Consider the following 14,068-nt stretch of genomic DNA (forward strand, 5'->3'; position numbering starts at 1 on the left):
CAGCAGATCACCATGCAGGGATGTTTCCAAAAGGCCAACACAATCTCAGATTATTACCTTCAGCATATCTATTTATATATTTTGTCAAAAGACGTCTCAAAAACATTAGATAATATGGAAATTATAGAAATTGGGCAGTAATCAGCTGGACCAGAGCTACCACAAACTAATTTACCTAATGGAGTAACATTAGCAATTCCAAACAAGTGCAAAATGAACCTCTCCTGGGTAACTTGCGGATAATAACAGACATCTTAAATTCAATTTCAAGATAAGTTTAAAACTTTTAGACTAATATTCGATAAAAACCTTAATTGGAAAGCTCACGTATCTTACACGATATCTAAATGTAATCATGCTCTAAATCTAATGAAAAAGTTATCTGATGCAGTATGGTGTGTAAAGAGATTAACTTCAATGATAATCTATAAAGCATTGGTGTTATCAAGGACAGATTACGGTAATCTAATATATGGATCAGGATCTGAAGATACTCTGAAGTCTTTAGATCCGATACCCATTCATGGTCTGAGACTTTGTAGTAGAACATTTAGATCTTCCTCAAACATCTAAGTGCTACATGAAATCGGGGAACCGCCCTTGTCCCTACATCAAGATTTTGTAACCATGCAAAGTGCATTGAAGATCCTATCCACCAATTCTCCAACAAAGAAAGTCTGTAACCATAGTGATAAACAAACTTACTCACGTTGGTCATACTGGAGAATTATTCAATTGATAAAGAGCACAATGATATTGGCATAATATAATATGAAAACATGCCATCAAATATTAAAAAAAAAAAAAATGGTAACTTCTAATCTGTAGGTAGTAGGTTGGCCATGGCACCAGCCTCCCATTGAGATACTACCGCAAGAGAGTTATGGGGTCCTTTGACTAGCCAGACAGTACTACATTGCATCTTTCTCTCTAGTTACGGTTCTTTCCCCTTGCCTACACATACACCGAATACTCTGGCCTATTCTTAACAGATTCTCCTCCGTCCTCATACACCTGACAACACTGAGATTACCAAACAATTCTTCTTCACCCAAGAGGTTCACTTCTGCACTGTAATTGTTCAGTGACTTCTTTCTTCTTGGTAAGGGTAGAAGAGACTCTAGCGCTATGGTAAGCAGCTCTTCTAGGAGAAGGACACTCCAAAATCAAACCATCGTTCTCTAGTCTTGGGTAGTGTCATAGCCTCTGTACCATGGTCTTCCACTGTCTTGGGTTAGAGTTCTCTTTCTTGAGGGTACACTCGGGCACTTTATTCAATCTAATTTCTCTTCCTTTTGTTTTGTTAAAGTTTTTATAGTTTATATAGGAAATATTTATTTTAATGTTACTGATCTTAAATATTTAATTTTTCCTTGTGTCATTTCCTTACTGGGCTATTTTCCCTTCAGGGGCCCTGGGCTTATAGCATCTTGCTTTTCCAACTAGGGTTGTAGCTTAGCAAATAATAATAATAATAATAATAATAATATAGACACTGTACGACAATGTGGGCAATGAATTGAGTTTGAGAAACGTTTGGTGAGATGCCACGTGACGCAATCGAGAGTATATAAACATATGTCCGTCTCTGAACGAACATTATAGTTGAACAGTTCAGTCTCGGAGTAAAACTTACTTTCGTCACTGATAACTTCAAGTACCAACTGTCTGGAGTTAACACATCTTCACAAAGGCAGATTTCCCCCACGAGGATTTCCTAAGTTCTTCTCAGTTCGACAGTCTTAAGAACTGTTCAGGAGAGAATTTCAGTATGGATCACAATTACGTCACTGAAGACGGTGTTTACACGGGTGTTATGGGTTTGAATCCAATATACAACTTCTCCAGTACCCCAGAAAACTCTGTTTCGAATCCACAAACGCCCTCCACACTGTTACTTCAAGATTTGGCCGACATGGTGACGTCTCTGTTGCAGGACAGCGACGGATTCCCGCTCAGTGATAATCCACACTTCGAAATCTCACAGTTTGACATCGACATTGCTGCCATAAATTTGGATGACAATGTAAGTAACTTAACAAATTTTAATTGGTTTCCTTTATAAATATTCAGTAATTTTATCCCCCCCCCCCCTCTCTCTCTCTCTCTCTCTCTCTCTCTCTCTCTCTCTCTCTTTTGCTATTCATTCAGTTAGCTGTTAATTTTCATGGTTAGTGTTGATTAAGTGTTATCAATTATAAGAGAATTATTTAGATATAAAGTCAATTTAAGTCTTACAGGTAACTGTGCTGAATAGAAAAAAAAAAATCTTTTAACAAAATGTGTGCAATGATTTTAAACGGCCACCTGGATATTAACAGCCTAATCTCGTTAAACATAGCAGAACATGCCCAATTACGTCATTCAAGGACTAACTAAAATATGTATGTTGTTACAGTGCAGTAATTCGACAAACAATGTAACGCATATTAAAGTTTTATAATTATTTGCATTCACTCGTAAGGACAATCATGTTTTCCTTTATTTACAGGACGGCCCTTCTGGTGATGACATCTTCGGTACCAGCGCAGGCTGTCCATTTATACCCAGCTATGAGACAATGACACCTGTCCCAGAACAGAGTTCCCTGAGTCTGGCTAGTAACTCAACAGGCTCAGCAAGGCCTCAGCGCAAATCGCAACGTAGGGTCAAGACTCCACAAGCAAGCAGTCACCTCCAGCTTGATGATGCATCCACATCTAGTTCTTACTCCCCAGGGTATGAACCTCAATTCTCTGACCTTTCTGAACTTGGTGTCCCAAGCCCTGCCATGTCCTCGTCCTCTGGTTACAGCGACAGTTGTGGCGAGGAGACGCAGAAAAAAGGCCGCCAGAGACGTCCACGCGTCTCCTACAGTACACTGACAGAGGAGGAAAAGTATCAGAGAATTCGCGACTTGAATAACGAAGCATCGAAGCATTATTGCAAAAGGCAAAAGAACTTGTTAACAACTTGGGAGCAACAGCTGCCAGGACTTATGGAGGAAAATAAGAAACTGAAAAAGAAGCTGAATGTCTCAAGTTAAAACATTTTACCCACCAGGTGCTTCGAGAATATATGCATAATAATGTCAGCCAGGACATTTGACAGTAATGTCTAGCTGCCTATCGCTACTCTAGTATTATTCAATGTGTCTTATATCTATGCCATGTCACCGTCTTCCATAAACATTCATGTCGAATCCAATGACTGCTGATGTGAAAAACGTTTCTTATTTATCTTTAAGTTTTATGTACAATGTATATATTTTTCCAAAGATTTTTTAACAAAATAAATAAAGACTGCTTATCATAGGTTTGTTAATGCTACCCAATGTACCTTGTGTCTTTTATTAAATTGCATTTAATATTCTAGTTCTGTTTTAAACCTTATTCTCTGTTATATAGTAATGCTAGTATACTGGTAAGGAATATATCAAACATTAACATGCGAGGGAGAAACATTATGATTTCTTTTATAGGATATCGGCCACTTGCTTTCTTGAGAGATAACAGGTATCCTTATAGTATTTTAGAACTCGACACCCCATAAGAAGAGGGAGAGGCTTAAGAATTTACCAATGATCATTGTATAGACTAAGAAATGGCTCCTTCAAAGACTTGTCACCTAAGGAAAAACAATGTCAAACATTTAAAAAAATTTAACTTCTCATAATGCAACAATATTCATGTTAGACTTTACCTATAAAAAGGAACTCTTACCGCAATAAAATAATGTCAGTCACAAGACAAATGCAGCTGTGCGTATTGTGACGGGCCGAGAGAAGGTGTGACTCAAAGGCAGGTTGAAAGCAACTGAGTAATTTATTATAGAACACTCTCCTTTATATACAAAACCTCAAGGCAACAGGAAATTTCATGTTCGAAAGACAGACAATGTTACAGAGGAAAAACGAAGACATGTTTCTTCTGGTTCTTTTTAGTGCGAGGGAAGAGCGAAGATACAAGCATAATATATACAAAATGAATTATGTACAATCGTGTGACACACGGTTGGTACATGGCTACCCCCCTAAAAATGACACACTACATGTTAAATAGGGCACCCTGATCTAGAGAGGCGAACTGTAGGCGGGTCATCTGGCAGAAGATAAGCAGGTTTTAGATGCTTAATGGAGACCCAGTCTTCTTTGCCACGAATGTTTAATAGGAATGCTTTCGGACTGCGTCGGATCACAAGGAAAGGGCCTGTGTAAGGGGGCGTTAGCAGTGGCTTGCTAGTGTCGTTGCGCAGGAAGACGTGCGTTGCAGAGTGCAAGTCTGTTGGTATGTGATGCTTCGCTGGGCGCTTGTAAGTCTGGCGGCTTGGAGTAAATTTTCCCACGTGACATATGCGCTGGAGATCATCGGAGGAGGTTGCAGAAGGAAAGAATTCGGCAGGGACGACCAATGGGTCGTCATACACCATTTCAGCTGCCGAGACGTCGAGGGCGTCTTTAGGAGTGGTCCTTAGTCCCAGGAAGACCCAGGGAAGCTGAGTAAACCAGTTGCAATCCTTGCAGCGGGACATCAAAGCTGCTTTGAGGGTGCAATGAAAACGTTCATCCATTCCATTGGCAGCGGGGTTGTAGGCCGTTGTCTGATGTAGGGTGATGCCCAGGAGATTCGCTAATGATGTCCACAATTGAGAGGTGAAAGTGGTTCCCTGTCAGAAGTAATATGCTCAGGGATACCGAATCTTGAAATCCATCCAGAGAGTAAGGCAGACGTACATGCGGCGGACGTTGCAGTTTCCATGGGAATGGCTTCAGGCCAACGAGTGGAGCGGTCAATGACAGTAAACAGGTAACGATGTCCTTGTGATGTGGGTAGCGGGCCTACAACGTCGACGTGAATGTGCGTGAAACGACGCTGAGGTTGAGGAAAAGTGCCCACTCCTGAATCCGTTTGTCGATGTACTTTGGAAGTCTGGCAAGAAGTACAGGCGCGGACCCAATCCTTAGCATCCTTAGAAATGCCGTGCCAAATGAACTTTGCCTTCAGCAGCTGTGCAGTAGAACGGCACGAGGGATGTGAAAGGCCGTGAATGAAATCAAACACCTGCTGAGGCATGGGAAAAGGGATCCAAGGTCGCGGTCTACCAGCACTGACGTCACAGAGGAGGGTGGTGTTGGAGTCTTCTAGGGGGAAGTTTTCCCAACGGAGGGACGTGCAGGATGTCCTACATGCTTGATACTCTAGATCCTGTCGTTGGCCTTCAGCCAGGGCGTTGTAATCCAATCCCAGTTGAACGGCAGCCAACGTGTTTCTTGACAGGGCATCGGCAATGGGATTAATTTTCCCAGGGACGTATTGAAGGGTGCAATTATATTCATCCACAGCAGAGAGATGTCGGCGTTGCCGGGCGGACCAGGCATCAGACTGTCGAGTAAAGGCGTGCACCAGAGGCATGTGGTCTGTGCGAATGACGAAGGGCGTACCTTCTAAGAAATGGCGAAAGTGACGGACAGCCAAGTGCACCGCCAGCAATTTTCGATCGAAGGTAGAATAACCCGATTCTGCCTGGGACAGTTTACTGCTGAAGAAGGCCAATGGGCGGGGCGAGCCATTGACCACCTGCTTGAGTACTGCACCAATAGTGACATCGCTGGCATCGGTGGAGAGAAGGAGAGGGGCATGTGGGATAGGAAAAATGAGAGCCGCGGCAGTTGATAGGGCCTTCTTTGCATTGCAGAAGGCTGCTTCTTGAAGGGGACCCCACTTCAGGTCCTTTGGCTTGCCCTTGAGGGAGGCGTAGAGGGGAACAAGAGTGGCGGCAATGGCTGGCAGAAAACGGTGACAATTGTTGATCATGCCCAAGAATTCCTGCAGAACTTTGACAGTTGAGGGCGCGGGGAAGTTCTGAACGGCTGCTACCTTCTCAGGGAGGGAATGGACTCCTTCAGGGGTGATGCGGTGCCCTAAGAACGACACTTCATTGGCGCCAAAGGTACACTTGTCGTACCGGACTACAAGGCCGTTTTGTTGCAGGCGGTCGAGCACGATGCGCAGGTGACGGAGGTGTTCCTCTTTTGAGGAGGAGAACACAAGTATGTCGTCCACGTAATATACACAGAAAGGGTGGTCCCCTAAGATGCCCTCCATGAAACGTTGAAACGTGGCCCCAGCATTACGAAGGCCAAAACAGGAGTAATTGAAGGTGTATGTACCAAACGGAGTGGTGATGGTGGTCTTGGGGATGTCTTCTGGGTTCATAGGCACCTGATAATACCACTTCAGGAGGTTGAGCGTAGAGAAAACCTTCGCTTTGTGCAGGTAGGAGGTCACGTCGGCAATGTTTGGGAGGGGGTAGTGATCCGGTTCTGTTTGCATGTTCAGGCGCCTGTAATCCCCGCACGGACGGAGGGAGCCGTCTTTCTTCAGAACGATGTGTAAGGGTGACGACCATGGGCTGGTGGCCTTTTGGCAAAGGCCCATTTCCTCCATTTCGGCGAACGTCTGTTAGGCAGCTGCCAATTGTTCCGGTGCCAGACGTCTGAATTTTGCGAAGACCGGGGGTCCCGTAGTCTTGATATGGTGATAAATACCGTGCTTGGCAGGAACAGTGGGCGTTTGGCAAAGCTCTGGACGGAAAACTTCCGGGTACGACATGAGGAGGTGGGCGTAGGCATCCGTGGGTGCGCTGATGTGGAGAGTGAGGTTAGAGGGGGCGGGTTGAAGAGGTGTCGACAAGTACAAGTCTGCGTTGACCAATCGTCGGTGGGCAACATCGACCAGAAGGTGGAAATGAGAGAGGAAATCCGCACAGAGGATTGGCAATGTGACGTCAGCAACGAGAAACTTCCAATTGAATTTACCGTTTCCGAACGATAAAGTGAGGTTCTCGTAACCGTAGGTGGGTATCGCAGATCCGTTGGCAGCTACCAAGCGGACGTCGGCAGATGTAGACAGACTACGTCGCGTCTTGAAGAGTTCCCTTGGCAAAAGAGAACGATAAGCACCCGTGTCTACCAAAAATCGCACGCCCGTTCCTGCATCATGTAAAAAAAAAAAAGGTTAGAAACACTGGAGGCCACCGCCACAAGCGATGGCCTACTTACACGTTTTTTGGCCACTGACAATCCTCGGCACATTTCTTCGCGGTTGCTCCGAATCTGAAGTGGTAGTAGGAAAACTGCGGCGGATGGGAGGTAGTAAGTGGCTGTAGAAGTCGTTTGTTGGGGCCTGAGGGATTGGTGGGTGGTGGGTGGCTTTGTCGCCGCTTCGACACGTCACGGGGTAGGCGTGTATGTCCTATGGCATTCATGTCAGCTTCGGTTGTCGTTGAATAGGCATCCTCTTCGTCAGGGGTGGAGGCGTTGATGGAGGTCTTGAAGTGTCTGTCCATAAGGGCGTCGGCTTTGGTCATCATGTCCTTTATGGGTAAACTATCGACATCGGGTATGGTAACGCGTATAGGTCCGGGTAAACGGCATATCCAAAGGGTACGAAGTAGGTTCACTTCACGAGGAGAGCCGTCTGTGGCAGGTTGAAGGCGAGCGATACTGGTCATTTCCCTGAGGGCGAGCAAAGCCCTTTGGTCCCCCAACGGTTGTTGCGAGAGCTGAAAAAGGTTTGCTATACGGGCGGCTGGCGACAGCGAGTACTGCTGCAGAAGGTATGTTTTGAGGGCGTCGTACGCTATTGGGGTGTCTCTTTGTTCACAAAGCCAGTCGGATATTTCCGGGAAGGTGGCCTCGGGTATCGCCGCGAGAACATAATCTACTTTGGTGGTTGAGCGAGTCACGCCCTTGCTGTGAAACTGGACTTCTGCGCGCTGAAACCAAGCAAACGCCTCTCCGCTGGCGAATGATGAAAGTTTCAATGGGGCAGCCGCAGCGTCAACTTCCGTAGAGTCCGCCATAGTACCAACGATGGAGGGGCAAGGAGGGTGGGTGTAGAAGGCGGTGGGAGCGAATCGACTTCCGGGGTCACCAATGTGACGGGCCGAGAGAAGGTGTGACTCAAAGGCAGGTTGAAAGCAACTGAGTAATTTATTATAGAATACTCTCCTTTATATACAAAACCTCAAGGCAACAGGAAATTTCATGTTCGAAAAACAGACAATGTTACAGAGGAAAAACGCAGTCATGTTTATTCTGGTTCTTTTTAGTGCGAGGGAAGAGCGAAGATACAAGCATAATATATACAAAATGAATTATGTACGATCGTGTGACACACGGTTAGTACAGTATATAAATGTTGAAATTGTTTGATCTGTCTTCATAGGAGAGGGGGTTTCAGACCACCACTGTACACAAAAACCATTGTACCTCTTGCAGAATGTGTCAATTTATGCTTAGTCCTCGATAATGATGAATATCCCACAGGCAACCTGGTGATCTTCATTTTATACCCTACTTACTTTACACATTTTCATGCCATTTGCTTTCAGACAATCACAATTTTACCCCAATTATTATCTAACAATTAACCTCAATGTTAATTGCATGGGACAGAAACTGCATTTCGTGACAGTATTTTTCATATTTATTAAGCTGCTTATTGCAGACAGTTCACCTTGATGCCCCAGTGCTTAGCTTAAGGCCTAAATTTTATATTCATTCAATTCAATCTGATGAACTTGGCTTGTTACACGCTCCAGCCTTTTAAACGTAGCGACTTTTGCGTTACAAATGTAAATTTTTATTCTTCTTGTAAATTTGAGCATCATGGTACATTACCACGGTCAATGCATGGATTTCACCAAATTTATATATCCAGAACGAAAGGAGGATATTAAACCTCTGGGTATATTCCAGCAATTTACTCTTGTCTTATTTATTATAAATCTGCATACCTTGATCAATCTGTAGTGTAGCATTTTATGTTTTTCCAAGTACAGGATTTAGTTATATTGAGCCAAATTAGCATAGGTATCAGAAATATATCTTATTCCCCATGATCTATCAATCATTTCCCATCAACATGAAGCACCGTTACCCTTCTGGCCACTCTGCTCTTTCTTTTACGCAGTCTCTTAGTAATACCTTATAATTTGTATTTCTTAATCATAATGGCATAATTAAGGCAACGATACTCAGTGAAACAAGCCATTCAGCAGGCTCAAAATTTATGCAAAACCTAACATCAGAACGCTCGTTGAATCACTTCAACCAGCAAAATAAGACAGAATTGGTAGAAATTAGCGAATGGGAGGCCAATACTTCATAAAGTAATATTAATTAAAAACCACCAAATTTCACTACTAAATTTTCCTATCAGTGTCATTCTACAATTCTCTCCAACATTAGTACTCCCATTTATATTGTCTTCTGCTACACCCTTTCATGCTTTGGTATCAGACCTCTACTTCAGGTCAATGGTCTTTCGTATACGCACTTTCTTTGTCATATTCCTTTTGCCCAAAATTTGGCTTTTCATGCAATTCCATTTACTCCTCCATTTTAAGTTTAACTTCACATTCATCCAACTTTCTCTCTCTCTCTCTCTCTCTCTCTCTCTCTCATCCCTTCACCTATTCCAAATCCACTGATTAACTTAGTCCCTCACCTATGTCTTCCAGCCTTTCTTGCATTGCTTTAAACACTATTTCCATTTACTCCTAGCATTCCTTTTCCTGTTCAACCCATTCTCGTGCACACACTCACTAAATGACCTGTCATTCCGCAGTTTGTACATTCACTTCTTGGTGCCTTGCACTTTCTATCACAGTGGTCCTACTGACCATAATTACTTCATACTCTCAACTCACTCCCTGAAACCTGAAATCCACACTCTTTTGCTATATGATGTTGCCTAAGTAATTAAACTTATAACATTTAATCTAGATGGCTTTTGTTCCTTCATTCACACGATGATCTTTCTCCCCACAAACAAAACTGACTACTACTGACCACTACATGTTTTTTTTTTCTTTTTTATGAACCATTTTATCTAATGTGACCAGAGTCCCGCTTTTAGACTTGACAGTAACGCCTTTTCAACATCTGTCCCGTTTTTTAAAAGTTAACAGAATGTCCTGCATTTTTCACTTTTGAGAGTTATGTACCGCTGTGAACATGTTTGTCCCACTTTTTTGTTCTACTAAAAAAATACTATCCCCATTTTAATGGAGTATTACAGATATTCTGTATAATTTTACCATTTCACTAATTGGTAACTTCTATCATATTTGTAACTGCCACAATTCCCAATGAAGTGAATTAAATGAATAATGTAGACTGTGAAGTGTATAAAGTGTAGCCCTTTGCAACTGCTGATGTCGACAGAATAAAGGACAGAGCAAGTCACCGAAGATATGACGGTAGTATGTGGGTGTGTGTGTGTATGTGTGTGTGTGGGTGTATATATATATATATATATATATATATATATATATATATATATATATATATATATATATATATATATATATATTCTTACAAAGCTGGTCTAGTATAAAGTAAATATCATAGTTTATTAATGACTTTATTTCTAAAACACTACACACGTTTGAGAGAAATCAGTTAGTGGCTGGATAAATGCTGGTGAGAGGACTGTCAGACGTATGGCTCTGTCGGAATGTCTGGCTGGATCGTTCCCTCCCAGGCAAACGGTGGACCCTTATATGTCATCCTAATTCATTCTGGAATCTTCCAGTGAATTCAAGCAATACATTCGTTACTTGTGCGCAAGGTCCGGGCGGTCTCTCGCTTGGTCAATGTTACCAACTTGGCAGTGTGAAATATGGTTCTATCGTCGCCTGACGATAGCAACCCTCTCAGCTTATTCAGCCTAACTCCTCTCGTAACATTAAAAAAAGAATAGGTTTATTTGAGAACTTTCATGCAACTTCCAACAACGTAGAAACATGATTAAATCCCTAGGGTTTGTGTCATACAGCACACCTTTTAACAAGTTTACATAAGACTTCGTAACAAAACTACGCGAAATAAAAATTTAATTATTTGAAATAACGTAAATTTAAAAATACGGAACTGAATGAATATATAATTAAATTAATGACGACAGTCTTATGTAATTTGCATACCTTTACTTAATCCTACATGAGTGGCACCCACACAAATGAAATATGTGTATAAAATAATCTGCTTTTATATCAGATCAACTTCGTAAGAATATATATATATATATATATATATATATATATATATATATATATATATATATATATATATATATATATGTATATATAAACCAGATATTTGCTCAGATGGCATCTAAAAGGTTTAAAACCCTTCCAGAACACTAAAATTACCACCAGATCTATGCTCAGACATCCATAATGTTTAAAATGCTTCCAGATGACTAAAATCACTGCCTGGATCTGTTCAGAAGTGGCCATACAGAATGGCATTGGATCCCCTCTTTGGTTATGGCTTTTCTTTGCTAACACTTCTAGTACATGCTTATTTGTGGTAAACTAATGGAAACGTTCCTACCTGGAAATATAAGGTGTGATATATCTAATGTAAGAAGAAGGTTAGGGAAGTTAGTCTGAGATACTGTGGCCATGTAATAAGAAGAGAGGAGGTGGAATCAGTCAAGATGGGGTAGTAGGATTGTGGGGCATCAGCGGATCAGATGGATGTATGTGGTAAGGAAGGATGTAAGGGCAGGTGCAGTGGGACTGAAGAAGAAAATGCAAGGAATAGAAATAAATGGAAAAAGATGACTCGAATGCCCGACCTAGTAATACAGTGATATTGACAAAGTTGAAGAACTCTCTCTCTCTCTCTCTCTCTCTCTCTCTCTCTCTCTCTCTCTCTCTCTCTCTCTCTCTCTCTCTCTCTCTCTCTCTCTTTATATATATATATATATATATATATATATATATATATATATATATATATATATATATACATATATATATAGTATAATATAATATATATATATATATATACAATACACACACACACACACATATATATATATATATATTTATTTATATACTGTATATATATAATATATATAATATATATAATACATATGTATATATATATATATACATACATATATGTATATATGTATAATCTATTAGAATATTAGAAAAGCACCCCCAGGGATGCGTGGGGAAGAAGAGAAACAACTGTCCTGTGAAAGAGCCAAAATTCCTGCTCTCTCTCGCTAGTGTGTCGCCTCCAAAGTGATTCTGTGCCCCAGCATATATCGTATGTAGGGAGTTGAGACATTGCTGTAAATATGGCAGGTGATTTTAAATTCATTGTGTTGTGGTGAGTGTTGGCATAGAGTAAATTATTGTAACTGGCCCTGTGCAAGTAAAATATGTGAAGTTGATAAGTTTATCAGTTACTTTATGTAAGCTCTTTAAGAGTTTAAGCATTAGAGTGAAATTATTTCTTTTGTCTTAGTCTAAGGTTTATTCAGACTTAATATTTCGAGTCAAGGGATTATATAATTTTCAGAGTGTAATTCTTTCTTTTGTCTCAGTCTAAGGTTTTATGCAGATTTGGTTTTGATATAAGTTTTGTTCAGACTTGATATTTCGAGTGATTTTTTTTATGTAAATTCTTTCAACGTATTGTAATTTTTATAGAATATATTTATTTTTGTAAAGAGTGTATTATTTCAATCACCATTGTTTATTTCATACTCGCTCGTATCCTGTTAATGAATCGAAGTAAGAAGTTGTTTGAATAGATCATAATAATATTTACCCAGTTTTGTTTTGAGTATATTAAGAGACCTTTGGATATTCATTGCTTTTATATATAGGTGTCTGGGAGTTATATAATTCTCTCAGAGTTAGGGTATTAATATTATCACGTGTAACAGATTTAATGTAAACACAAACAGGTGAGATTGGAACTCGAGAGGGTTGTGTAGCTTGCCAGCCGTAATATATGTAATATTATATTTTGGTTCCCACACCACGGAACTATAGTATAACAAATATATATATGTACAGTATATATATATGTACAGTATATATATATATATATATATATATATATATATATATGTATTCATATATATATATATATATATATATATATATATATATATATATATATATGTAATCATATATATATATATATATATATATATATATATATATATATATGTATTCATATATATGTATATATATATATATATATATATATATATATATATATATATATATATATATACTGAAAGCTAAGTACATTTCTTTATTCATTCAGTTTTAGGCAGTGATGTGTTTGTTGTCACGAGTCGATCGTCCATTATTGCTGGGGTGAGTTATTTGCAAATCTTCATTTTTCCTTCATTAAAGGAAACTGTATTCAACTTCGAATTCTCGTCTAGATTTTTTTTCTCTGTGCTAATTCCGTTTTCTTTAAGAAGTTCTCGGGAAATATCTTTACATTAGTATCATTGTTTTGGGGAGATTATGTTATAATCTGCAACATATCTTTATTGTATAGTGCTTATGCATTTACGCAGTGGACGTCTGTATTCATATAGAGATTTTGATACGATCGCAAGGAATTGAAGAGATAGAAAAAAAGTTAAAGTAAACATGACACCTCCTATAAATCCCGGACCAAGTATCCCCCCCCCCCCCCCGGATCTAGTAACCCCGCTCCGGTAGTAACCCTAGTAAGTGCACGTTCAGCTATCCTTCCTTTTCAAGGTCGGGTCAATGGGTTCTTACCTCAGAATGTCGAGTCTTGGATTTCATCAGTTGACGCTCACTTAAATGCAAAACATATCATAGACCCATTTGTACAATTAAAAGAAGCTAAAAGTTTTATAGACTTTTCTAAAGGAGATGCAAGTGCGTATCTTAGGGGAGTTTCTTTTCAAGAGGCAGTTACATGGGATGATTTCAAAGTTAGGCTACGTGCGATCTATGGCGGTGAGGAAACCTTAGATGTAATTTTAACATTAAGAAATACACTTAATCAAGCCACTATGACTCAGCTTAATGTTATAGAAAGAGCGGCTCTCATTGCTGATAGGCTAAATGAATATCAGGATATTTTAGGTAATTCCACATGGGTTACAAGAGATAACATCGCCGTGAAAGATTTCTTACGATTAATGTATTTAACTTGCATGACACTTATGTTGCCAGAAGCTTTAGTGCGGTGATTTGATAAAAAGTTAACGCCCCAAAGTAC

At 40.2% G+C, this 14,068-nt stretch overlaps 1 protein-coding gene across 1 annotated transcript; it reads left to right on the forward strand.

Moving 5' to 3' along the window:
* Nucleotides 1-1,615: 1,615 nt before the first annotated feature.
* On the forward strand, nt 1,616-3,313 carry LOC137637808 (uncharacterized). The gene is made up of 2 exons (XM_068369915.1): nt 1,616-2,026; nt 2,492-3,313. Exons 1-2 carry the CDS (start codon nt 1,772-1,774, stop codon nt 3,023-3,025), a joined length of 789 nt encoding a protein of 262 aa, XP_068226016.1. The 5' UTR covers nt 1,616-1,771; the 3' UTR covers nt 3,026-3,313.
* Nucleotides 3,314-14,068: the final 10,755 nt, after the last annotated feature.

This window comes from Palaemon carinicauda, chromosome 3, assembly GCF_036898095.1.
Source record: "Palaemon carinicauda isolate YSFRI2023 chromosome 3, ASM3689809v2, whole genome shotgun sequence".
In the NCBI taxonomy this organism is placed as follows: domain Eukaryota; kingdom Metazoa; phylum Arthropoda; class Malacostraca; order Decapoda; family Palaemonidae; genus Palaemon; species Palaemon carinicauda.

What these genes read in the sequence shown, in the direction of transcription:
- LOC137637808 (XM_068369915.1), top strand. Translation starts at nt 1,772, where the DNA reads ATGGATCACAATTACGTCACTGAAGACGGTGTTTACACGGGTGTTATG. An exon ending in CCATAAATTTGGATGACAAT is followed by an intron (nt 2,027 to 2,491) that starts GTAAGTAACTTA and finishes CTTTATTTACAG; the next exon opens with GACGGCCCTTCTGGTGATGA.